This window comes from Zootoca vivipara, chromosome 5 (genome assembly GCF_965207765.1).
Source record: "Zootoca vivipara chromosome 5, rZooViv2.hap1.1, whole genome shotgun sequence".
Classification (NCBI taxonomy): Eukaryota; Metazoa; Chordata; class Lepidosauria; order Squamata; family Lacertidae; genus Zootoca; species Zootoca vivipara.
In genome coordinates, this window is record NC_142588.1 from 63,967,881 (window position 1) to 63,995,103 (window position 27,223).

Genomic DNA, 27,223 nt, shown 5'->3' on the forward strand with positions numbered 1-27,223 from the left:
GTTCTAAGCTGTGGGGAGCCCCAACTCAAATCATGTCACTTCCACCATCTCATTAATCCTCTGTGTTCCACATGTTATGGCAAACCTCTAATCTAGAAGAACAGCACAATCCTATGCATGCTTGCTCAGAAGTAAGCCTCACTGTACCCAGTGAGCCTTGTTCCCCAACATGTATGTTTAGGAAAGAAATCATGTTCATTCTTTTGCACACAGTAGCAAATCATGTGCTCTTTAAGTCATGGAAAAGGGGAAAAGTAAGCATCACTGACAATGTGAGTTTAATCCCACATCCACCTGCTTAATACTTCTAAGGTTGCATATTGAGTTTCTGGAGCAACTGATTGTCAGCCAACTACAATTTGGTTTGATAGTAAAACTGAACTAAGCACCCTGAACTGCCTATGCACATTTGCAACATGTCTAACTGACAATGGGTTTCTTTCATTCAGATGGTGATATGAGGCTATAAACAAAGAGAGCCGTACCACGGTTACCAGGATGTCCTTTGTGTCTTTCTTGAAAGTAGTAACTGCAATTATATTGAAAAATATGGAACCTTTTGATTTCTTTACATTTGGTCAGAAAGCTCTGCTCTTCTTTTTGTGTATGCACTGCAAGGACTTCCTTTGTAAGCCCCAATTTCTTAAATGACTCTTTTTCTTGATTCTTTTGAGTAGTAGTAGATTGTGGAGCAATAAGCTGACTCTCCATGGGTTCTGTTCCACTGGGACCATCTTCGATTATTTCTAAAAACAAACGAACAAACGAACATTTAGGGGAAACAAAGTGAAATGCTGATCTCATTTTCATCTGATCAGAATTTGTTCTTCCAAATTCCCAAATGTGTTCTTCCAAATCTGTATTCCCATGGTTCACTTCTACATAAAGGAGAGCACACAGTCATTCTTAAATCTGATTTATAAAAGTCTACATTCCTCTCAGAAACTGTAAAGCAGTACTGTACCTAATTCAGGCTGTGTTTTTTTGTCTCCAACATGAACTATGGTGCTGCTGTAGCTGCACTGACTGGTTAAAGATACAACACTCTCTGGCTTGCCAGGCAAAGTTAAAGAAGTTAAGTGAGCACCAACAACAGCAGAAGCATTCGATTTCTCAGCTATCTCCAACTCCACAGGGCCTATGTGGGATTTTGACAGCACACTTTCTTCTAAAATACCAACATATAACAACACAGAGATACACGCACACAAAGAAAAGAACAAGAAGCGTATAAATGTAAGTTTCTCAAGACAAAATAAATATGACGGCAAGTGAAGCATACAGCTCAGGTCTAACTAAATTGCTTTGAGGAGTCAAACACAGTTCCCACCCCTACTTAACATGACAAGTGATACTGACAAGTTTTTATACAGTGCATTATTAGTGGAAGCAGTGGAGGCTGGTCTGTTAGGCAAATGGGGCACTCCTCCACCAACCTCAGTCTGCCCTCAGCCAGCCCCCACCTGCCTGTCTTCTTACTTGTTTACAACCAGTCAGGGAATGACTGTGCCTGTCATTGGCTCTGGTGCCACCTGCTGTTGGTCTCATGCCTTCCACCCCATCAGTCACCAGCCACCACTGAGTGGGACTTACTTATGAAAAAACATGCATAGGATTGCATTACAAATTCGGTTAACAGTAAATACCTGTGGGTGTTTTAATGTCATGCCTTTTCTCTCTAAGCATATCAGAATTCAGTGAAGCAGCGTTTGAGGAAGGCTGTGATTTCTTCACTGCATCACCTGCACTGCAGCTTTCCAAATATCTACAAGTCAAAGCAAAAAACCCTTGGTTAAAAACACACACCCTGATCTTCTTAAAATATAGCCATTGCTTTACTGGAGTGGAATGTTGTTCACCTGATAACACTGTCTAAACAGCTGATCTGCTGATAGGAATAAACAGGTTGTTCTCCCCAAGCCAGTTCTTCTGCAGCCAAGCTCCTCTGACAAGCCATTCCAACACCATCATTTTCTGCTGGCTGAGTAGCACTTTCCATATGGTCACTGGATTTCTCTGTGCAACACAAAAATCCCAAGAATGTTTATATATGGACCTTTCAAAAGCCAGGGAGCTGCTGCTGAACACACTCCTGGGAACATAGGTGGGGGGCTTTAAGTATGAGCATGTGAGAGTTTCCAGTCTACAGCAAAGCTGTTTGTGCAAAATGACAACTACAAACAGGGATGGGTTGTGTGCACTTGACCACACACTGTAGGCAAGGTATTCTTGGTTAAAGCTAAACTATTGGAGTTATTCCGAAATTTGATTTCAGATTAACTTGGCTATCATACCTGCATATTTTTTCTCACTTTCAAGCTTCGATCTGGAATTGACGAAGACGTGCTCTTTATTTTTGGCCTCACGTCCATTGTTACATATACCTTGAGAAGACTTCTGGAGTGAAGATTTAAAACAAACAAACGAGTTACTGAAAAAGCTTACAGTAAGCCATACACGGTAATCGCTGATTGGGGTGAATGAAGAAGGTATTAGACTTCAGTGGCTCATGTTTTTAACAGATCTGTTAGAAAAAAAACCCAGGGTCAATTTCCCATTAGACTGAAACTATTAAGATAAGATAATGAAAATCTTACAGGCTTGGGTATCCGCTGGGTATCTTCATTATTGTTCCCATTGCTGTCACTGGATGAAGCCACACTCATTAGGTGCTCATGTGATCCATTGCTTCCCAAACTTCCATAGCCACTAGAGCCACTGTTATGTACAGGCTAAATATAAATACATATACACACACATTTTCAACAGAAAAGCAAATGACTAGCTGGAGTCTATATACATGCAAATATTCTGCATACTGTAACTAGTAAGAATCAACCAAGCAATCAAGCAGTTCAAGAATCAATCAAGGTATCAAGCAAGTCGAGTAGTTTTCCCTAATATTAAAGAAATAATTTTAGAATTGCACCTAGAATCATCTTCACAGACACAACCTCCTGTATAGGCAGACAATGATTGCAGGGATATATTTTCATGATAAAACAGGATAAGGCAACATTCTAGTTAAGAGAATGAATGTCATTTTGCAAATCACCCGCAGCATAGGTGGCATGGCACACCTGGGAAAATGCAAGTACTATTCGCATGTCCATGCTCCAGAACAGAAATGGGGCAAAGATTGAGTCAGCATACTCATAAAACCCGTTGTTCTAGTTTATGGTGATGTATTCCCACTAATTTCAAGGTGAGCAGTCCAGTTTAGTATCGCCTGAGCCTTCTTGTCCATAAACCTACAGTCAACAGAACTGCTGCAGTGGCTGAAGTAATGAGAAATTTCTTAAATAATTGAGAAAGGAAGCCCAATGTTAATTTCTAGGTCAGAATTCTAAGAGCAAGTATCTAAATACTTTGTAAGCCTACATTACTTTGGGACAAAAAGTTATGAACATTTTACCTTATAACAGTCTTCTATAGGAGACCCCAGAAGTTTAGGTAAATTTAGATTTAAAAGACAGTAAGCATAGTGTACCTGTAATAATAACCGATATATTTCCTCTGTAATTTCTTGGATGCTAGGGTGAAGGATTTTTTCTTCTGCGCACTGAGGTGTAAACACATCTTCGTTCAAGGGACCACTGTAAAAATCATTGATAACATCTGGAATATGACAACTGCATTCATTTCAGTTATATCAGCCCTTGTTTTTCTATTGCATCTACAAACTTTTAAACTAATAAAATATTCAGGCTTACTCACTCCAAACATGACTTCTTCATTCTGAAGTAATTCTTGACAAGATTGGAAAGATCTGCAGCACTTACAAGTTTCTTGTTAAAAACATTTACTTTATAGCACATATTTAAAAGAGCAATTTGAATTTTTTCATGTACCCTCCCCCCTCAACAAATCTATGTTCAGAAATATGGTTGCAAATAGATTCCATTTTTTTATGTTTGAACTTTCCATGCTCTACACATTTGACAAAAGTCTCCATAATTACCAGTACTAAATACACAGAAGCAAAAACACCAGAACTATCCCAAATGTAGTCAGATATTATCCAATTAGCCATAATGTATAGCAATTATTATCATATGAATGTTCTACATTGAATGGAGGTGGTTCTTGCTACTACTAATATGAAAGCCTGCAACTGTTAGTAGAAAGGTTTTCCAAAAGTTGTGAAATATCCACATCATAGGGGCACCCAGCAAAAACATCCCCGCACCGGCACGCTTCGGCTCCGGGTGACGGGGCCGAAGTGCGCCGATGCAGGGGTGTTTCGGCGGCTGCCTTCCCCTTGGCTTGGGGAAGGCAGCCAGTGAAAACGTCACCGCACCGGTGCGCTTCGGCTCCGGGTGACGGGGCCGAAGTGCGACGATGCAGGGGTGTTCCGCCGCCCCCCGCAAAAGCAGGCTTGCTAGCTGCCGTTCCAACGGCGCCTAGCCTAGCCTAGCAAGCCCGTCCAGGTGAGGGGGTGGGCGGCGGCGGGAGCAGCGCCCACTCCCTCACCTGGACGGGCTTGCTAGGCGCCATTGGAACGGCGGCTAGCAAGCCTGCTTTTGCAGGGGGGGCGGCGAAACACCCCCGCATTGGCGCACTTCGGCCCCGTCACCCGGAGCCGAAGCGCGCGGGTGTGGGGACGTTTTCGCTGGCTGCCTTCCCCATCCTCCGCTCCCTCCCCACTGCCCAAGGATCTGATGAGGCTGGAGAAGCCTTGTCCCATCCCCGCCTTGTCGGGCGGTGGGGGGGGGGGAAGCGGAGGATCCGAAAAGCCCCCGCCGCGGACTGGCTTGGCGGCGGCGGGAAGAATCCACTTCTCCCCCCCTTCTTCCCGCGCTACAGCCTTTGTGTTCCGCTGGTCTCTGCCGGTTGCCCCTCACCGGCAGAGACCAGCGGAACACAAAGGGGAACGAGCTGCAGCACAGGAAGAAGGCAAAGGAAGATCAGCTGAGAGGCAGTGACAGCTGTCAGCGCCTCTCAGCTGATCTTCCTTTGCCTTCTTCCTGTGCTGCAGCTCGTTCCCCTTTCGCTAGAGGAATGCCCTGTAGGTTTTGTGATCAGAGGTTTTTATGGCCACGCTTCGCAAGACGAAGCGCCGGCCATAGAAAACCTCGTCTTGCGAGGCAACCTCCGATCGCAAAACCTATTCGTATAGCAGAAAATTCATCTGACAGGGCATTCGTCTAGCGAGGCGCCACTGTAGCAGATGAGCCCATCCACCTCAGTTCAGGACTGCACTTGGAGTGGGGGGAAGGGTTAAAGTCCTCCTTATATCTGCCAGTGTCCTGATCCAGAATGGGCACTCCACACCTGTTATTTACTTTTTAAAAGCCATTCCCATAATTTCTGGTTATATAATGGAATCTCAGTTTCCAAAGATGTGTAGATCAGCTCTTAAAGGATTTTTGGGGGTGGGTAGCATTTCCAATAGGTTGTTGCTACTCAGGTAGTTGTGGAAATCAGGTTTCCACATTATTCTTTTCAGTATTTAACAGATCAATCTCAAATAATTCATGACACAATAACTTTCATTTTTATTAGCACTTAATTACTTACGTTCTAACTTTGTGTCTTCCAATTATAAAAGAAATCTTTCGACTCCAGGGATTGATGAAACTGGACCAGCTAGTATCCAGAGTTATGTATTCACCATTTCTGGTGCAGAACCTGATTGGTGAATAATCAAATGGCTGTCCACCGCACTGAAGAACTAACGAAAAAAATTGATTCAAATTTCAGCTTTATTGTAGAAATATTTACAATTTCTCATTTTAAATGATCCATGTATTTGTAATTCCCAAGATTTCACATTGAAAGGTTTAAATAAAGGTATCAAAATTAAATGTGCTTGAGACTGAACTGAAGACTACTGAAAATTCACAGCTAAGCATTACTCTATTTTAAAATGCTTCCCTGATTATTAATCTTATCTATTTCTGAGTGGGGTGGAGGAATTTGTGGTGGTCTTAACATCAACATGGAATCAAATGGGGCTGTGGGTATATAAGAGTCAGTGAATAATGTGAAAACACCAAATGTTATAAAAGTTTCAGAACTAAGCAGATGTAGACCTGGATGGGAGACCCATGTACAACCTAAAACAATAACAAATTTCAGAACAAAAACAAACAAAAAATATGGGTGCACTAATGACATATTATGCCTAATTTAATATGATCTAGCTCATGATACTTGAGTCTACAATTAACAGTTTGTGTATGTTTTTATGATCTAATAATCAGAAGAGCAATGAACTGATTAAAAGTTACCAAAAACTATATGAGGATCCCTTATTCTTTATTGCCCCCAACCTTCATGAAAAACACACTATGCAAAAGGAGTCACCTACTTTTTTTGTGAATTCCTATCATTAAAGGTCTGTCACTTGGATGAAGATGCACTAAGACAGGAGTTCCAATTAAGTCCTGAGGCAAGTATCCCAACAAAGGCACCGCTCTAACAACAACAAAAGGTTAAATAATCATGAAGCAAAATACATTTAAACACAGCCTTAAGTTCATTTACAGACTTTGTTGAAATAAAATCAGAATAAATGTTTGGACTTGTATCAGGTTTAGTTCTGCAAACCAATACGTGGAACCTAAATATTATTAGATTCAGGTAGGTAGCTGTGTTGGTCGGACATAGTCGAAATAAAAATCAAAAAATTGTCCAGTAGCACCTTATACACCAGGGGTGGCCAACTCCCAAGAGACTGCGATCGATCTACTTACAGAGTTAAAAACTTGCTGTGATCTACCCCCTTTTTTGGGGTTCAGGTCAAAGTTGTTGAGCTTTTTTGGGGAGGAGGAAGGCCCATTTTAAGGCATTCAGATCAAAAGTTGTTGTTGAGCTTTTTTAGGGAGAAGGAAAGTGCCATTTTTGGGAGGTGCAGGACAAAAAAAATTGAGCTTTTTTTTTAGGGGAGCCAAAGTTGTTGAGCTTCTTTGGGGGGAGCCAGTGATCTGCCATTGATCTACCACAGGCATCCAGTGATCTACTGGTAGATCACGATCTACCTGTTGGACGTGCCTGTTATACACCAACTAAGTTTGTTCTGGTATAAGCTTTTGTGTGCATGCACACTTCTTCAGATACAGATAAATATTATTGTGTAATATTTACGACACTCTTTTCTGTGCTAATTTTCAGGACGTAAGAGGCAATTATGAAGCATGCAACCTCCAAAAAGTCTAGTAACTCTAGCTGTTGTGGTCACCTGCGATAAACCAAAGTGGTTTGCCAGGTGGGGCAGAACTACTACATTGGCTTCATGGCAGGAGAGTCTCTCTTGCTTATCGGGGGGAAGGCGAGATGGCAGGGATGCCTAAAACAAAGCAAGATTCTAGGGGACTTATAGTGCAGACAAAAATATACTATACAAAACAGAAGCAGCTCACTGGGTGGGGTGGAGTCAGTATGCCAACTTCCTGGCAGGTGGGTTGCAGCTGCTTATCAGTAGCGGGTGAGGTGGTGGGGAGGTGGGCATGGTGAAAATGCACCACCAGGAGCGCCATATTGACTATACCAGTAGATTTACACCACACCAACCTTTTCCCTGCCTCACCTTTCTCCCTCCTGGTAAGCAAGAGTGACCCACCTACTGGGAAGATGGTGTAGTAGCTCTGTCCTACCCAGCAAGCTGCTATAGTGTCCATCTTCCCCCTTTTCCTACATAGAACAAGGTATCAAAATAAGATTAAGTTATGCAATTTTAGTATGAGTAAATAAAGAAAATAAAATAAAGGAGTTAAGAGGTCATCCTAGAAATGTATCCCATCACTGTTTTGAAGAACATTTCAAGAAAATGGGCAACAGAAAGACCTCTCCTGTCCATAATGCAATAAGGGTCAAACATGGATCAAATTCACAACTAGATTCACCAAGGTTTTGTTTTGTTTTTTTAAAAAATTAATATCCTCATTATTTAAACAACTGCAAAGGTATCCCACCAAGGACATTTCACCATAGTCACACATCAATATTTCCTACCTATTTTTGCATTTTAGTCAATACTACAGCGAAATACACAGCCATGCATATCATAGTTTTAGTAATTCACCTTTCATCTACATCTTGGAACAAACAACTTGGGGTGTGTGTAGTTGTAAATATCCTTTTATTAGAAGGAATTCTGGGTGCTGAAAGGAAAAAATAAGGACAAGGTTTGTAGAACTAGAGCATTTATATGAACAAGATGCTTTATTTCAAGCACACACAAAAATTGCTGTATTATTACCTTCATAACCAGAGTGGACCTTTTCTGCAAGCAACACACAACAAAGCTGATCATCTTCATCCTGTACTTTGATAAGGTATGGAGTCATACGAAATGGGTGGTAGCAGATCTCACCAGTATGCTCCTCTTTCCCTGCACTAAAAATTAAAAGAAACAACAGTTGAGTTCTTATAGTTTACATAGCCCCCAAGCAGAATAAGGTATTTGGTAGCTGAATCTAAGCGATGGGTTTCGGACTAAAGGGCTGCATGCTACTTCCATGCACATAGGGAGACTCTTAAACCCTCCTTCTTACTAAAGCATCCTCTGAAAAATCACCAGTGAAAAACAGAGACTCTCCAAGGTGACACTCTAGGAAGTGCAAGGAACATGGAATGTTTTCCATGACCATGTATGTGCAAGGGCCATTAGGCCTTATTATGTGAGAAGCAATACGTACAGTAGTGGCCAGTGAGGCAGTGAATCATAGAATCATAGAGTTGGAAGAGACCACAAGGGCCATCCAGTCCAACCCCCTGCCGAGCAGGAAACACCATCAAAGCATTCTTGAAGGTGGGACTATGTTGCTGTTCTCCTGGTTTCCCAACACAGGAGTCACTAATGCTTACCGAGAGGGGGAGGGGGAGGGGTAAGTCATGGGGAGAGAGACGTGGTGGAGTCAACCCCCCTCTTCACTCTCTTGGTAAGCAACCCACTGTGTTGGGAAGCTGGGAGAGCAACAGAGCCCACCTGTACCACCTCACTTGCCACTACTGAATATGCAACAGTCTAGAAACTGCTTTTTGTGGTGACTTCTTAAACTGTAAGGTCTATTCAGCTTATCGTGAGGATTCTGGAATTCATCTTCGTAAGTCGGCTAAGCCACTACCAATGAACATAAATAGATTGAAGCAAAACATCTGTTAGTCCCCAGGCTGACTTTAAAATTTGCCTCACCTGATGCGGCAAAAAAAAGACTTTTCCTCCATGCACTCCTGGGTGGTAGACTCTATAAAAATATAAAAGTATGAAAATGACTTTATAATCTACAGTAACAGAATGAAGTGTATACTCTGAAAGTCAGAAAGATGTCCTCTGCAATTACACAGCTGAAAACAATTCAAACACAGTAACTGGCAGAAAAAGGTGCCTTTATTCTTGTTATTTTAGTGCAGTTAAGAGAACTCTACATTGTGTTTGCACCAAACTAATTTATCTAATATCGGGTTGCGAACATGATCCGTGTGGGAGGCATGTCCGCAGCGCCATGTCTGCGTACGCACACTTCGGCATAAAGCGTGATTTAGTGTTTCTGCGCATGCGTGAGTGCCGAAACCCGGAAGTAACCCATTCCGGTACGTCTGGGTTCGCCGTGGTACGCAACCCAAAAACGCACAACCTGAAGCATCTGTAACCTGAGGTATGACTACTAGATGTAATTGTTAAAATAGGTTTTCAAAGCTATAAGAGAAAATCCGTATTTTAAAAATTGGAAGCTCCTCCCTGTTCAAAGTTGCTGTCTCTCACTATCTCTCAGGGCATCAGAAGACTGGGAAGTAACGACATGAAGGTTGTTGTTCTATTCTGAACAATACAGTTTTAAAAGCTGGACAGAGTATATTCACACCAACTGTATGATGTTCCAGTGAAGGGACTGGAATAATATCAAAAGTAAAGTTTTGTTTTGCCAAAGAACTGAATGGAAGTATGCACAAAACCAACAAAAATTCTTCCGGGACCTTAAAAACTAATATACAGTGGTACCTCTACTTACGAATAACTCTACTTACGAATGTTTCTACTTACGAATGGAGCTCCATCCGCCATCTTGGATGCAGTTTAGATAGGATTTTTTTCTACTTACGAATTTTTAGATAGGGTTGCTTCGACTTACGAATTTTTTCTCCCAATGCATTCCTATGGAATTCGACTTACAATTTTTTTTCGACTTACAAATGTGCGTTCGGAACGCCTTAAATTCGTAAGTAGAGGTACCACTGTACTTACTGTAACAAAAGCTTTCCTCACCTAGAGTCCACCTTATCAGACAAATAACTCAATTAAGTAAGCTCAGCCCCATGAAAGCTTCTGCCACAATATTTTTTTCCCTTTTTTTTAAAGGTACCACAAGGCTTTTTTTGTTGATTTTGCAGCAACAGGCGTACACAGTCACCTCTCTGGAGCATGTAAGTACAGTGCTTAATCATCCTATTAGCCAGATGAAATGAGCAAAAAAGATCAGAATATAAAAGATTTGTATCTAATAGTTACAAATGACTGTGCCAATTAAAAAGAGCAAAAAGCTAAAGAAACAGCAATTAAGCAAAGACATATCCTAGTGGCTCAAATGCAGATGTGCCTCCCCACTGCTCAACAATTTAAACACACTTACCAACTCCATTGCAAATAGTCCAGGATGGCAATCGGTATGGAGTAGTAGAGCTGTAGAACACACTGACATCCTGAGGTGCCAGAAACTCCACAAATTTGGCATTTTTAAATACATCTTTCTTACAGCGGAGAATAAAGGCAGCCTGATCGGAGATGTACAGAATTTTCCCAGTAGCCAAAGAAACAGCTACAGCAAACATATCCTTAAAAACAAAACAAAAAACACCACACAATAAAGCACCCAATACATAGCAAGTCAAAATTAGTTTAGTCAGGGAAAATATTAAACAGAAGTTTTGTGAGTTACAAATATTCTAAAGCAATGAGACATGGTAGGTTTACATTTTTTCCCTTGTTAAGAGTATTAGTATTTACCTGCATATTTATCAATGATTTTGTAATAAAAATCTGGCAGTTGTAATCTAAAGCATATTTTCTTAGATGCCACACCAGAAGAGTAACTACATATAAGATTGTGTGGGGTACTCCAAGCAGTCATCAATACACACTATTCTTTGCCTCTTCCCCTTCTTGCAGATTGCCTTTGCACTTGTTTGCGGCAGACTTCCCATTTACTTAGAAAGAATAGGTCCCCATGGCTTACTCTTGACTTTTAACTATGGTTACACAATTATGAATGTTGGATCAATTTAGCCCCAAGTGTTTTTCTAATGCTACTGAATTTCCTCTGGAAGCACTCAAAAGGCTGCAAAATTAGTGCAATATGGAAATTCACAGAGATCCCCCATATATCACTGAAACTAGACCGAGAGCATTTTCTGTTCACTTTGGAAGGCAGTAGTTTTCTAGATTTTATTTTTCATTTCTTACAATGTTATTCTGCCTTTCCTCCCAAAAGCTGAAAGCAGCATGGGGATCTGAGTTCCTTACCCCAATGTAACCTCACACAAACTGTGTGTAGAAGACAGCCTGCCCTGGGGTCATCAGTGATATTTACAGGCAAGAGGGAATTTGAACCTACATTTCATAGACCAGGTTTAACACTTTAACCACCACACCACACTGCCTGTCATGTAACATGGTGATGCTGTTATTTGATTTAGAAATATAGAAGCTGTGATTATTAACAACCGTGAATTTCTGCAACTCCCAGTTCAGTCTTTTAAAAAATCATTTGTGCATGTGTTCATGGGCAAGGATACTCACTGCATTCTTCATGATGTATTCTGTGGTAATGTTTTCAACATCTTCCACAGTATAGGACAATACATCAAGGCCACAAGGATAGCTTTCATTAGTCATCAACAACTGGTAATATTCTTCATTGGCTACAGGAGAACCAAGTTTATATTTTGAATAACACTGTTTAAAATAAATCATATTCTGTAAAGAATACATGGTAGTGTAATTAGAACAGAAATGTAGCTCAGGAGTGAGCATTCTACCATCAAGGTTTCCAGTGGCTTAAACAAACATTCAGAAAAGACAACCCCTTCTCAGGTTGCTAAGCAGGTAGAGGGTAAAACCCTCCCCCACCTCGGGTTATGACACCACCTCTCAGGTGGCAGGTAAGGCAAGAGAGAGTGAATGTGTCTAAACATGCAAGTGGTATCTTGTTTTACAGCAGTTAATCTGAAATTTTTACTCTGCAATGCTTTCACACTGTTCATGTGCAATATGTGTTCATACTGAATAGACATCAAACAAGTCCCACCCTAGTGTTTTAGTTGAAGAAAGTAAAGACCAAGAAGAGGAAGATTATGACAAATAAAATGCTCCAGGAATCCAACCAGCATACTAAGAGACAGTTATTAATTCAGCATCTCTCTTGCTGCTTGCTACTGTAGTTCGACAATGAAGTTTAAATTTCACTGATTCAACAGAAGGTTTGATATAGTTACCTCTAACTTGCTTAATGCTTCCAAGCGCATACTTCAGAGTTGCCAGGATACTAGGTTTGCCTTTGATCCTTTTATCAGGAGGAAGATGCCTTTTTAATTCCTGCAATGTTTTTATTACTTCCTTCTGGGTTTTAGATTTAGATGATAGTTCGCTGCTAGACAACCTGAACAAAAACAATTCTGGTTTAAATGTAGTTTGTATTCTGCAAAGCCCAAGTTCTTAATGTTTATTAATTAAAAGAGCAAAATGATTAATTGCATGTAGACTGGGTATACATTGCTCTTAAGACAACTGAGATTTATAATTATTTCTTCCTTATATGGACTGTTTGTTCATATAAGGATCTAAAAAATGTGTGGTATGATCATTCTTAATTTACTGTTATTTAATATAAAAGAGATTACTTGAGAGCAGACCCAATGAAATTAATGGACAAGACTAATGTAGGTCTCTTTTATTTCAGTGGGTGAGATCTAAATGCAGCAGCTGCTAGTGCAACACAATTCTCGTAGTAGAAGCCTTATTCTTAACGTAGTAGGGATGCCCTCATGGGATTTCACAGGTCTGTCTGACATCCTGTGAGATCTCATGACAGCATCTCTGCTGGTCCCAGAGCCAGCACATCAAACAGGCCTTGCCTGAGAAGCAAGGTAGAGAGCTTAAAAGTTATTTTGGTGCCTTGTAACCCAAGAGGACAAGGGACCCAGGTGGCGCTGTGGTTAAACCACTGAGCCTAGGGCTTGCTGATCAGAAGGTCGGCGGTTCGAATCCCTGTGACGGGGTGAGCTCCCGTTGCTTGGTCCCAGCTCCTGCCAACCTAGCAGTTCGAAAGCACGTCAAAATGCAAGTAGATAAATAGGAACCGCTACAGCGGGAAGGTAAACGGCGTTTCCATGTGCTGTTCTGGTTCTCCAGAAGCGGCTTTGTCATGCTGGCCACATGACCTGGAAGCTATACGCCGGCTCCCTCGGCCAATAATGCGAGATGAGCGCGCAACCCCAGAGTCGGTCACGACTGGACCTAATGGTCAGGGGTCACTTTACCTTTACCTAACCCAAGAGGACACAGAGTGAAAAGAGCATTCAAACTCTCGCCTTGCTTTCTGTTCAGCATGCTGGCTCTGGTCCCTCCTCAGTTTGCGGCAGCCCAGCTCCAAGGGAAACATGATTTTGACTATAGGTGACTTTTGCGTATACACTTTACCCTTGGAACCGAAACCCCCTCATAAGATGTGAGCATATTACATCTCAAGTTAGGACTTAAAAACCACTAACACTCTCAGTATCTCCATATAAATGACTGATGAGTGAAGCATATCCAAGGCACCATATTGGATGATTCTGTAGTTACATTAGTGCATGTTACATATACATACATACACACACTCATTCATACAACCAGAACTACTGTGTAGCATCATTACCTTTTATAACAGTCTAAAGATTCCATAATCATAGTTGCCTCTTTCCCATTTTCTTCACCCTCATTGCTATGTGAATCATGCCCACTGGAGTAATTTTCACTTGCATCATTTGCACTGGATCCACCATTCATTTCAATATCTTCCTGAAGGGCATCCAAATTCTGTTCATTCTTCATCTGAATATCCATGTTTTCTGCATTTGCCATTTCCAAATATTCACTCATTTTGAGCAAAGAACTTCAGGGCCAATGACTGTTATAAAATATTTTCAAAGAGTTCAAATTGTTTTATATAGTTCAGAATCCAGCTCCTCAGTTATAGAACAGAATACCTGTACTTAGCACAAGCTGCTGTACAGTTCTGATATTTTTAAAGCCATTTTTGTTATCAGTATTCAGCATTTTCAAATTTTACATTTGAGTTCACCTAGGAGGAAGAAAAACAGTTGTTGAATAAGCATGCAAAGAACTACTGGTTGAATCTAGATGAAGTTAGTCACACTTTGATCCCATTGAAGTCAGCAGATCTTAAGTGTATCCAACATAGTTTGCATCTAACCCCATAAATATTAATTGTGAAAAAATGAGTTCATATTTTGGTTGTATTAACAAAATTAGTATATTGTTGAAAGTCATATGGTACATCACCACTTTTGATTTCCTGATTCACCATTTCTATATAAATGATGGAAGGATAGAGAAATTATCCAAAAGCCCTTTTAGAGTGTAGTAGAGTCTCATTTAGGAGACTTAATATAACCGTGGTGAACCAAAGGTTTATATACCCTAACTGGATTTTCTAGACATTTTACATCTTGCCCCCAAGCTTTCACAATCATACACCACTCTTCTTCCCAACCATCTAGAGATGCATGCAAGATAATTTGCTTTTGGTTGAAAGAGGAATTGCAATTTATGGGCATTGCTAAACTACATTACTACGGTACTGCTAGCCATACTTGGATACTTTCTATTGTGAAACTTACTATTCCTCTTACACCAAGAAACAGCCTTGAACCAAATAGCAGCTAGTAACAAGAGGGAATAAGCAAATAATTAGATATATGTATTTGCATAAATCTATATTGAGAGAAATGGTAAGTTACTGGGATCACATCATGAAAGACAACTGTCAAAGCTATCAACAAATCTACTGATAGCTCTTTAACATAACATAACGCCTGCAAGCTGGATTTCGAAAGGGCAGAGGAACCAGACACCAAATAGCAAACATGCGCTGGATTATGGAGAAAGCTAGAGAGTTCCAGAAAAACGTCTACTTCTGCTTCATTGACTATGCAAAAGCCTTTGACTGTGTCGACCACAACAAACTATGGCAAGTTCTTAAAGAAATGGGAGTGCCTGATCACCTCATCTGTCTCCTGAGAAATCTCTATGTGGGACAAGAAGCTACAGTTAGAACTGGATATGGAACAGCCGATTGGTTCAAAATTGGGAAAGGAGTATGACAAGGTTGTATATTGTCTCCCTGCTTATTTAACTTATATGCAGAATTCATCATGCGAAAGGCTGGACTAGATGAACCCCAAGCCGGAATTAAGATTGTCGGAAGAAATATCAACAACCTCAGATATGCAGATGACACAACCTTGATGGCAGAAAGTGAGGAGGAATTAAAGAACCTTTTAATGAGGGTGAAAGAGGAGAGCGCAAAATATGGTCTGAAGCTCAACATCAAAAAAACCAAGATCATGGCCACTGGTCCCATCACCTCCTGGCAAATAGAAGGGGAAGAAATGGAGGCAGTGAGAGATTTAACTTTCTTGGGCTCCTTGATCACTGCATATGGTGACAGCAGTCATGAAATTAAAAGACGCCTGCTTCTTGGGAGAAAAGCAATGACAAACCTAGACAGCATCTTAAAAAGCAGAGACATCACCTTGCCTACAAAGGTCCGTATAGTTAAAGCTATGGTTTTCCCAGTAGTGATGTATGGAAGTGAGAGCTGGACCATAAAGAAGGCTGATCGCCGAAGAATTGATGCTTTTGAATTATGGTGCTGGAGGAGACTCTTGAGAGTCCCATGGACTGCAAGAAGATCAAACCTATCCATTCTTAAGGAAATCAGCCCTGAGTGCTCACTGGAAGGACAGATCGTGAAGCTGAGGCTCCAATACTTTGGCCACCTCATGAGAAGAGAAGAATCCTTGGAAAAGACCTTGATGTTGGGAAAGATGGAGGGCACTAGGAGAAGGGGACGACAGAGGACGAGATGGTTGGCAGTGTTCTCGAAGCTACGAACATGAGTTTGACCAAACTGCGGGAGGCAGTGCAAGACAGGAGTGCCTGGCCTGCTATGGTCCATGGGGTCACGAAGAGTCGGACACGACTAAACGACTAAACAACAACAACGCCTGCTTTATCAGGCCAATGGCCCATCTAGTCTAGCAACCTGTTCTCTCAGTGTCCAACCAAGTCCCTGTGGAAAACCCACAAGCAGGACCAAAGCACAGGAGCACTTTCTGAACTTCTGCAGTTTCCAGCAACTGGAAGCATACTGCCTCCAACTGTGGAGGAAGAGAATAGCCAACATGGCTAATAGCCATTAATAGCCTTATTCTCCACGAGTCTGTATAATCCTCTTTTAAATCTATTGAAGTTGATGGCCATCACTGCCTTCAAGATGTTGCAAATACTCTCATAGATCACAACAGCACGGCTGGTTATTTCAAAGCAGTAAGAGAGGGCATTACTGCCTCAGTTGTGCTGGGATTTAAAGGAGTGAGGACAGGCAGCACAAGTGGTCAGTTCAGCACACCATATTTGTGGATTGGACCCCACAAACTTCAAATTGACATGGAATTGGCTGGCAGTCATTAAAGTACTAGTGTGTGTATACAAAACTCATTTAAATAAATTCAGAGGCTAGAAAATTGTGGTTCAGGCACAAATGTTCATACTGATGGGCTCTAACAAGAAGGCACCAAATTAAGACATGCTCAAGATCTCAAATTAGCAGAATAACTCTGCTACTGAAAGAATGCCAAAATATATGGCAATAATTATAATACAATAAAGTTTGTGCCACCAATGATCTCAGAGCAATATTTTTAAAGATTTCTGTACACAAGATGAACTCTGTATTGAAAAAGTATGTGCAACAGACAGTTCAGCTATGACACAAAATAAAAGCATTCTGCAAAATCAAAATGCTACTGCTGCTACCAAACTATAGCTTTGCACAACATCCCAGCTTATTCTTACACATGAGTAATAATAATAATAATAATAATTTATTATTTATACCCCGCCCATCTGGCCGGGTTCCCCCAGCCACTCTGGGCGGCTTCCAACAAAACAGAAATTCTAAAATACAGAAATCCATCAAACATTAAAATACAGAAATCCATCAAACATTAAAAGCTTCCCTAAACAGGGCTGCCTTGAGATGCCTTCTAAATGTCTGGTAGTTGTTGTTCTCTTTGACCTCTAGTGGGAGGGCATTCCACAGGGTGGGTGCCACTACCGAGAAGGCCCTCTGCCTGGTTCCCTGTAACTTGGCTTCTCGTAGTGAGGGAACCGCCAGAAGGCCCTCGGAGCTGGACCTCAATGTCCGGGCAGAACGATGGGGGTGGAGACGCTCCTTCAGGTATACCGGACCGAGGGCGTTTAGGGCTTTAAAGGTCAACACCAACACTTTGAATTGTGCTCGGAAACGTACTGGGAGCCAATGTAGGTCTTTCAGGACCGGTGTTATGTGGTCTCGGCGGCCGCTCCCAGTCACCAGTCTAGCGGCCGCATTCTGGATTAGTTGTAGTTTCCGGGTACTAATATGCTCCTGTGTACCGGAGGCATAGCACACCAAAGTTATAGTACTAGTAGTTAAACCAGAGGTCTAACTTCCAGTAATGACATTTCTATTCATTGAATAGTACATTTCTTGGCCTCTCCATGTGAACCAGACCATTATCTCAGAGTGGTTCTAGATACCCTTCATTAAGCTATTTAGCCACCTAGAATTACATATATAATCGAGTATAAGCCTACTTTTTCAGCACCAAAAACGTGCTGAAAAAGCCGCCCTCGGCTTATATTCGAGTGAGGTGGGCGGCGAAGGAAAAAGGCACAGGACCAGGGGTTCAGATAAGTGCTGAACTGCGACTCTCCAGACCCCCGTCCTATGCCTGCTCTGTGTGAGGCGGCGGGGAGGAAGAAGCGGCGAGGAAGGGATCCTTCCTCGCCGCTTCTCCCCCCACCGTGCTGCCGACAGCTGGGAAAGGCATAGGATGGTATTTATTTTTATTTTTGAAATTTACCAGTAGCTGCTGCATTTCTCACCCTCGGCTTATACTCAAGTTAATAAATTTTCCCAGTTTTTTTGAGGTGAAATTAGGTGCCTCAGCTTATATTCAGGTCGGCTTATACTCGAGTAATAACTTTTGCCAATCAGACACACATTACTTGTGACCAGTGGCGGAGCTTCATGCTCTGGCACAGGGGGTGGTGGTGGAGAGCAGGCAGGGGTGGGGCTGGCGTGTGTCCTGGGAGCGGGGCACACAACCTGCAGAGGCAGGGCGCCCAGCTCGGGGGGGGGGGGGGAGGAGGAGATGCAATGGCACCCCACCGGGATCGCACTGCCGGGAGCAGTATGCTCCCCCCGCCAGTGCTTGTGACACATCCTACTTACTAATTTAGGAGATGTGTATTTGCAGCCTAACCCAGCAATCTCAAAAACAAAACAAAAAAGAAATTGTTAAAAGGACCAGTGAGTGAAACAGGAAGCCAATCAAATATGCATAAAGTTAGTGTTCAGGAACCATACAACCCCTTGAACTAAACACAAACTACAAAAATAATCCATGCTTTTCAGGCATTAAATACAAAGGCATATACAAGAAAGTGTACTACAGTTCCAAATATATCTTTTGCCCACACATCTAATTATAATTTTGAGACATTTATTTCCACTATGTCTCTACTACCATCACAATCCATTCTTTTTTTAAAAAAAGCAGCCAACATCTCCTAATGTGCCTAATTGACCCACATAGTCATAGTAGGAGAGCTAATAATAATGCCAATGTATTTCACATCTGGCCATGGGCATAGCCAAGGGGGGCAGAAGGGACAGCTGCCCCCCTCAATAACCCATCAAAATCAATACAAATCCAAGGTTCTGCCCTCCTAACAAAAGCCTGCCCCCCAACAAAAATCTTGGCTACGCCAATGTGCCCCTTTGTTTTCAGACAGTACAGTACAGTACATGGATTGATGAGTCTAAAAAGACCATGATGAGTCTAAAAAGACCAGGACACAAATTTTCATGGCCCTCTAGTGGCTATGGTGCCTCATTTACCAGAAGTAATGTATTTACCGGTAATGTTAACTCTGGAAGTGTATGCTTTATTCTAACCAAACTAAGCCTCCTAATGTATATTGTACTCTAACTAAGGACTTCTCACCCATACCACTCTGAGACCGTTACCTGGCTGACTGCATCAAGTTTGCTATGAGTGTTTTTGAATCTTGGTAAAGGCAAGGCCACTTATAATATAATCCATGATAAAAGTAAAAATGATTTATGCAACTAAGTTTGCAACCCTATGCACACTTGTTTGGGAGTAAGTCATGCTGATTGTAATGGTACTTACTTCACAGTAAACATGCAAAATATTGTACTGCAAGACAACAGTCTTGTGCACTTTTACAAGGGAGTAAGTCCCACTGAAACTGGGGGCGTTACTTGTTTACCAGCACATCTGAGGATGATGAGCTGAACTCCATAAACAAAACAACTAGAAACTGAAGGAAGCCAGAACTTAAACTGCCTTATATCAATTATTTGGCATCTGATGCAAGCAGACTGCTTACATATGTAGATCATCTTTTAGGAAAGCATTATTTTCTCTTGTGCATCAAGAAGCTCCACAGTGGAAACCACACAAGCTAAACTGAGTAAGACATTCAAACTTATATTAATATAACAGTGGTCATTCTGGACAGAAATGGTTGAGGCATACACTTTGTGAGGTCAGCAAAATTTGCACGATTCTGTCATTTTGGAATAAGAAAAGTAACAATTGTTTTTGCAATAAACACATTCTTGACACACTTTAGCTTCAAATACAGTATTTAAAATTACATTTTAAAGAAGTTTCATTGCCTTGTTAACAGCCCAGGAGATTAATGCAGAACAGAGATAGTGCTGTATTCCCCCCCCCCCCCCAGGATCAAATTTCAGAGTGCAAGAATAGTTGAAGAGCTTCTTTAAAAGGCTCTCAGATACCTTTTCCATACTGGTCAAGGGAGTAATTCTATACACAAGAAAGTGGCGTAAAGCAAACCAGCATAAATTAGGCGAGTATAAAGTGCACCAGATCTAAACCCATTCAGCAACAAGTCTACTGCTGGCTGAGCTAGCCTAACTCTGACACAAGCTTGAGTTACACCATTGCTTTTGCCAGCTTACACCAGGTTGTCAGGTCATGAACGACCCTGCGCCTTTCCCCCACCGCCGCCAAGCCAGTGCCAGAGCCGAAGTGCGGCGCTGCGGCTTTTCACTGTCTGCCTCCCCCTTGGCTCGGGGAAGGCAAACGACGAAAAGCCCCCGGCCGCAGCGCCGCACTTCGGCTCCGGGGGACGCTGTGTCGGTCAGGGTGGGGGGGGGAAGTGGACTCCGCTTTCCCCCCACCCCGACCACCACAGTGCAGATCTGATCTGAGAAGGTCTCCGAAGCGCCGTCTCATGCCGCCGGTACGCAGCGAGGCGATGGGGGGGGGGGGGAGAAGCGCTTAGCGCTTCTCTCCCCCGCCGCCTCCCGCCTGTCTTCCCCGGCTGTGCGCAGCGGTGCTGTGGCTCTGGGGGACAGAGCCGAATCGCGGCGGGCGCTGCTTGCCCCCACCTGTCTTCCCGGAGCCAAGGGGAAGACAGGCAGGGGCAGCCGCCGCACCGCCGCATTTCGGCTCCGTCCCCCCTGGCAAAGGAAGATCAGCTGTCAGCTTCCCGCGCTGAGAGCTGATCTTCCTTTGTCACTTTCTATGGCCGCGCTTCGTAAGACGAAGCGGCGGTCATAGAAAATTTTGTTGTCTTACAAATGCCTCGCGCAACGCAAAACTCTTTCGTCTAGCGAGTTTTTCGTTGTGTGAGGCACCACTGTATTTGTTTCAGTTACTGGGACAGGGACAGGGATTTAAATATGGAGGATTCATATTAGAAATTAATGCATCAACATTTGTTTTTTAGGAAGAACAGTGATCATGGAACATTCAGGCATGGCTAACATTTTAACATGCCACTTGTAGGAACTGTCCAAGCACCTCTCTCCTGAAAATCCAAATCTCCTACTCAGGTTTGCAACATCAAGCATTTAATGCAAGTTAATATTCTAATACCGTTTCCTGCTTAATCAAGAAAAACTAAACTTTTCTAAACTTCAAATGGCTCCACCATTTTTATTTGTACAGTGGTACCTCGGGTTACAAATGCTTCAGGTTAACTCCGCTAACCCAGTAATAGTACCTCAGGTTTAGAACTTTGCTTCAGGATGAGAACAGAAATCGTGCTCTGGCGGCGTGCCATTAGCTAAAGTGGTGCTTCAGGTTAAGAACAGTTTCAGGTTAAGAACGGACCTCCGGAACGAATTAAGTTCTTAACCAGAGGTACCACTGTATTCTTCAAGAGAAATAAAGTGGAGAAGTAACGGATATGTTAAATTGTGCCCAGTTATACCTAAGAGGATTGGAGAAGATCGGTCTACATCCCAATTCCAAAGAAGGGCAGTGCCAAAGAATGCTCCAACTACCGCACAATTGCGCTCATTTCACACGCTAGCAAGGTTATGCTTAAAATTCTACAAGGCAGGCTTAGGCAGTATGTGGACCGAGAACTCCCAGAAGTGCAAGCTGGATTTCGAAAGGGCAGAGGAACCAGAGACCAAATAGCAAACATGTGCTGGATTATGGAGAAAGCTAGAGAGTTCCAGAAAAACATCTACTTCTGCTTCATTGACTATGCAAAAGCCTTTGACTGTGTCGACCACAGCAAACTATGGCAAGTTCTTAAAGAAATGGGAGTGCCTGATCACCTCATCTGTCTCCTGAGAAATCTCTATGTGGGACAAGAAGCTACAGTTAGAACTGGATATGGAACAACTGATTGGTTCAAAATTGGGAAAGGAGTACGACAAGGTTGTATATTGTCTCCCTGCTTATTTAACTTATATGCAGAATTCATCATGCGAAAGGCTGGACTAGATGAATCCCAAACCGGAATTAAGATTGCCGGAAGAAATATCAACAACCTCAGATATGCAGATGACACAACCTTGATGGCAGAAAGCGAGGAGGAATTAAAGAACCTTTTAATGAGGGTGAAAGAGGAGAGTGCAAAATATGGTCTGAAGCTCAACATCAAAAAAACCAAGATCATGGCCACTGGTCCCATCACCTCCTGGCAAATAGAAGGGGAAGAAATGGAGGCAGTGAGAGATTTTACTTTCTTGGGCTCCTTGATCACTGCAGATGGTGACAGCAGTCACGAAATTAAAAGACGCCTGCTTCTTGGGAGGAAAGCAATGACAAACCTAGACAGCATCTTAAAAAGCAGAGACATCACCTTGCCTACAAAGGTCCGTATAGTTAAACCTATGGTTTTCCCAGTAGTGATGTATGGAAGTGAGAGCTGGACCATCAAGAAGGCTGATCGCCGAAGAATTGATGCTTTTGAATTATGGTGCTGGAGGAGACTCTTGAGAGTCCCATGGACTGCAAGAAGATCAAACCTATCAATTCTTAAGGAAATCAGCCCTGAGTGCTCCCTGGAAGGACAGATCGTGAAGCTGAGGCTCCAATACTTTGGCCACCTCATGAGAAGAGAAGACTCCCTGGAAAAGACCCTGATGTTGGGAAAGATTGAGGGCACTAGGAGAAGGGGACGACAGAGGACAAGATGGTTGGACAGTGTTCTCGAGGCTACGAACATGAGTTTGACCAAACTGTGGGAGGCAGTGCAGGACAGGAGTGCCTGGCGTGCTATGGTCCATGGGGTCACGAAGAGTCGGACACGACTAAACGACTAAACAACAACAACAAAATACCTAAGAACAAAGGTTGCATCCCTACCAGGTACAGTAGTACCTCCAGTTACGAACTTAATTCGTTTGGGAGGTCCGTTTGTAATCTGAAACCGTTCTTAACATGAGGCATGTTTCCACTAATGGTGCCTCCCACTGCTGCTGTGCCGCCGGCACACGACTTCCGCTCGCATCCCGGGGCAAAGTTCGCAACCGGGAGCATCTACTTCCAGGTTAGCGGAGCTACCGTAGTAACCCAAAGCATTTGTAAGAAGTATGGTACATAACATGAGGTTCCACTGTACTGTTCATCACAACCATCATTAACTGACAGTGCAAAGCTGTGCACATTTGCTCAGAAATAGGTCATATTGAGTTCAAAAGAGCTTTCTTCCAAGTAAGTGGGTATGGCAGCTTTTGCCAACCTGGACCCCTCCAGATGTTTTGTACTGCAACTCATGCACAACTTTACTAGCTGGGGAACCAGGTCAGCAAATGCTGGTATACAGAACCGCACTCACAGTTTGCCAATGGTCTTCAACAGCAGACACATCTTTCCATCTCATAACCATCTCCAGACGCTCACTACAGATACTACGGTATAAGAATTAATTGGCTTGTTGCTATGTTACTTAGTAACTAGGCCTTTTTGGCAATGAAAACCAGTCTGTCATAGGTATGTGCCATGAGTTTACATAATAGCTTAAGGACAAAACATTTTCACTGACTCAGCTATGAGCAAGCTACATTTGTTACTAAAATCATCTTTGCGCATAAAGAGGTCTATGACCAATCCTCTACCTGTCCTTTCCATCATATGCTTCTGTATGTTCAACATATGTTTAAATGAAAAGCTGTCAAGAAACACCAATACTGTAACATTTGTTTTCAAAAGAGAACCATTCTTACAAATGAAGTACCGTAAGGGTTTTCATAAAAGGAAGCTGAAAGGTTAAATTAAAGATGTTATTTGACCTGCCCCTAATTTGACACTTAGATTTCAGTGTAAAGCAGGATCTCCAAACTAAGGCCCAGGGGCCGGATCCGGCCCAATCGCCTTCTCAATCCGGCCAGCAGACGGTCTGGGAATCAGCATGTTTTTACCTGAGTAGAATATGTCCTTTTATTTAAAATGCATCTCTGGGTTATTTGTGGGGCATAGGAATTTGTTTATATATTTTTTCAAAATATAGTCCGGCCCCCCACAAGGTCTGAGGGACAGTGGACCGGCCCCCTGCTGAAAAAGTTTGCTGACCCCTGGTGTAAAGTCTTGTCGAAGTGACGAAACAAGAGGGCTCCACAAATTCTGACAAAACTGAGAAAGCAAGTGTTAGCCCCGTATGAAAATCCAACTCTGGTCAGAACAGCTTCAATTCCATCCTCAGAAAAAATAAAACAAGTGCAGGGCCAAGTACAGATATTCTCAAGTATTCTGCCACCTTGCTATGGGCCACTAGAATGGACCTCGTGGACCACAGCCTGAAAACCTCTATTGCAGAGCATGACATGATTGCCTCTTTTTTATTCAGGATATATGAATCCCGAAGTACAGTATAGGGGACAGGGAAAAAATAAGAGCACTGGGAGAAAGGAACAGAAGGATTGCCAACAAAAATGGATAAGATGTCATACAAGTTTACTGAAGTTGCTGAAAATATCACCTTTTAGTCTTTAACAGAATAAGTTTTGTTCAGCCCAAATGCCCATCATTTGCTCCCCATTTTGTACTAGAGCTGACCACCATCTTAAAGGTTTCCAGTTCCACATTTGTCTTTCTATTACTAAAGAGCTTTCAAAATTCCACTCCTGTGTTTCATAAAAAGCAGCAATGTTCTTCCTTGTAATTCCAGGCCACAAGTACATAAATGACTGTGTCAGAGGCACAAAAACAGTATGCATGCTTAAAGGAACACAGCAGAAACTTGAAATAACACTTCTGATAAGAATGTCTCACCTAGATTCAACTACTAATCTCAACTCCACTTATAAGCTGCTATAAATGATGTATCAATTAGAGCTCCAATTCTATGCATATCTACTTGGGGGAAAGGCTTATCAACAAAGTGAAAGTTACTTCTGTATAGGATTAGCCTACAGTAAAAGTTCTTAAACGTATTTTACATCACTGGGAAAGGCTGCAGCAGGTGTTTCCCTTGCAAATAACATTCTGAAATCCCAAACCAATGAGAATTACTCAATGCAGTATTTCTTGAAGTACTATACTGCTGCACATCTAGTATCAGGATGTTTTAATATTTTAAAGATGAGAGTGACATGAAAGTTTACTATCCAAACTAGTTTTAAAAAGCAAAATTATAAAGTCTTTTAGAAAGCAAAATATAATTTGCCATTCTCTTTCTCAACAATGCCCATACACTATCTATGAATATAACAGGTGTACTACTCTGAATTTACCAGAGGAGTACTAAAAGACGAAATACTGTATCACTTTTGTAATCTACAAAACTATTAAAAATCCAGACTAATTTAACCACTATCTAAAATGATAGCCATTCAGCATCAGCAAGCATTTGTAGAATCAATCATGAACCTAGGGACTTGTTGCTAAAGACACAACTACTATCAGTTACATCACATCATTCTGCAATGAATTTGGGGAGCGGGGGTGGGGGGGCGTCGTACAAAATTAACAAGGCATGCAGCCAGCCAACGGGGAGAGTTTACAGCACCTAGAATTAAAAACACATATTGGCTTACTGAAAGCGCAAGTGAAGCGTTTAGTGTAAACAATTATTCTATCCTACCACCTAACGCTAGGCTCAAAGGATTAGAGAAAGCCACCCTGGCAACCCCTGCGCAGCTTACCTGACAGCTCGCCTCTTCCCTCCTCCCGCCCCCAACAACGTACAAAGCGTGTAGTACTGCCTTCAACGGAGGCTATGCAGAGTTTGGCCACAACTGACACACGGAAAGCAGCCCAGTGACCCAGCAGTGGCCTAAGGCGATCCGGCAGTGTCAGTCACTTACAACCCCCTATAGGAACCAACTCCGAGGGGCCTTCGCACTCTCCACCCATAAAAATTTGACGGGACCGCCCCCTCCCCAACTTGATGGGTATAGCCATTCAAACATTGTTCGCGCACCACGTCACGTGATCGATTATGCGGGGCGGGGCTCACCCCTCCCCAATATTTTATTCAAGTTGGCACCTGAGGGGCTCGCTCCGGTGCGTGCGTTTCAGGAGCAGTGCAGCCTTATTATTTAGTAGCACACTTACACAACCCAGGGACGCGCGAGGCCACTTCTTAAAAACTTCCGCCGCTGCACCCCGATCCCCACGTGTCCTTCGACCGCCGCCACACACCCACCCACACGCCTTCACCGAAGGTCGCAAAAGCACCGCAGCTACATTATCTGCTACTTCAGACCGCCGCATTTAATGCCCAAGCACCTCGTTTCCTTGAATCCCATTTAAAAAGAGAAAAGAAAGACAACCTCCACCATCACCACACAACGAAACGCCTCAGAATAAGAGGAAACGTGGGAACCTCCTCCGCCTCCAGGTTCCTATTAGTTAAGTCCCTCCATCCCACCGATAGATAGGCAAGAGACACCCTCCCCGCCCCTGAAACCAAACCAACCCAAGCATTTTCTCCCGCGCACAAAAGCAGCCTTGGCTCCACCGGCGCTGCCCCCCGCCCCCTTCCCTCCCGCAGGAAGGGGGTGTGACGGGCGGGAAAAGGCCAGACCCCCCAAACACCACCAGCATCGCTTGCTTACCCTGACCGAGGCTCCCGCAGCCCCCGCTCCAGCCCCGGCGGTGGTGACGGGCGCGAGGAGCGGCTGACCCGGCTGGCGGCAGCCGCCGGTTATACAACGAGTGACGCTGCCTGCCTCGAAGGGGCTCCACGGGGGCGTAAACGGGGCGAGGAGGGAGAGGAACGGGAGCGGTCGGCAGTCCTTCCTTCGCCCACCCCCTCCGCTCTGCTGCTTCCCTCGTTTCTCCCCTCAACAGCTCACTCGGCGCCGCCTCCTTCCCCGGGAAGCTGCCCCCGCCTCCGCTTCCCCCTCACAGCCCGGCAAACTCCGGGCTTCATACTGTCAGAAACGTGACCGTGTCTGAGGGGGCCCGCTCGGGCGGGCGAGGATTGGCTGACGCGAAGCCACATCTGCATAGCGGGTGGGCCGCGCCGCCGCTCGGGGAGCCTCCATTGGCCGCGGCGGACGCCACTCGAGTTGCATAAGCCTCACGTGTGACTCCATGTTTCCTCGACAAGTGGGCTAGTAGAAGCGGCGGCGGATGGAGCGACGTTGTTTCTCGGTGCAGCGGCTGCTCGCCTTCTTCTGCTCGCTTCAATCTTCGCCCAAGGAAG

At 43.2% G+C, this 27,223-nt stretch overlaps 1 protein-coding gene across 3 annotated transcripts in view; it reads right to left on the minus strand.

Moving 5' to 3' along the window:
* Window positions 1–26,855, minus strand: part of PER2 (period circadian regulator 2) — a 34,168-nt gene extending 7,313 nt beyond the window's left edge. For 2 of the 3 annotated variants that reach the window (XM_035133535.3, XM_088670813.1), the window contains exons 1-17: window positions 26,631–26,855; window positions 13,860–14,285; window positions 12,436–12,599; window positions 11,741–11,862; window positions 10,575–10,776; window positions 9,140–9,191; window positions 8,204–8,340; window positions 8,027–8,105; window positions 6,314–6,420; window positions 5,521–5,674; window positions 3,491–3,596; window positions 2,598–2,732; window positions 2,295–2,397; window positions 1,860–2,016; window positions 1,647–1,765; window positions 965–1,168; window positions 486–746 (exon numbers count right to left, since the gene is read on the minus strand). In XM_035133535.3, the coding sequence (XP_034989426.2) occupies window positions 486–746; window positions 965–1,168; window positions 1,647–1,765; window positions 1,860–2,016; window positions 2,295–2,397; window positions 2,598–2,732; window positions 3,491–3,596; window positions 5,521–5,674; window positions 6,314–6,420; window positions 8,027–8,105; window positions 8,204–8,340; window positions 9,140–9,191; window positions 10,575–10,776; window positions 11,741–11,862; window positions 12,436–12,599; window positions 13,860–14,083 (2,326 nt within the window). In that variant the 5' untranslated portion in view covers window positions 14,084–14,285; window positions 26,631–26,855. The remainder of the gene's footprint in view (window positions 1–485; window positions 747–964; window positions 1,169–1,646; window positions 1,766–1,859; window positions 2,017–2,294; window positions 2,398–2,597; window positions 2,733–3,490; window positions 3,597–5,520; window positions 5,675–6,313; window positions 6,421–8,026; window positions 8,106–8,203; window positions 8,341–9,139; window positions 9,192–10,574; window positions 10,777–11,740; window positions 11,863–12,435; window positions 12,600–13,859; window positions 14,286–26,630) is intronic. The other variant, XM_088670812.1, reaches the window with a different exon arrangement.
* Window positions 26,856–27,223: the final 368 nt, after the last annotated feature.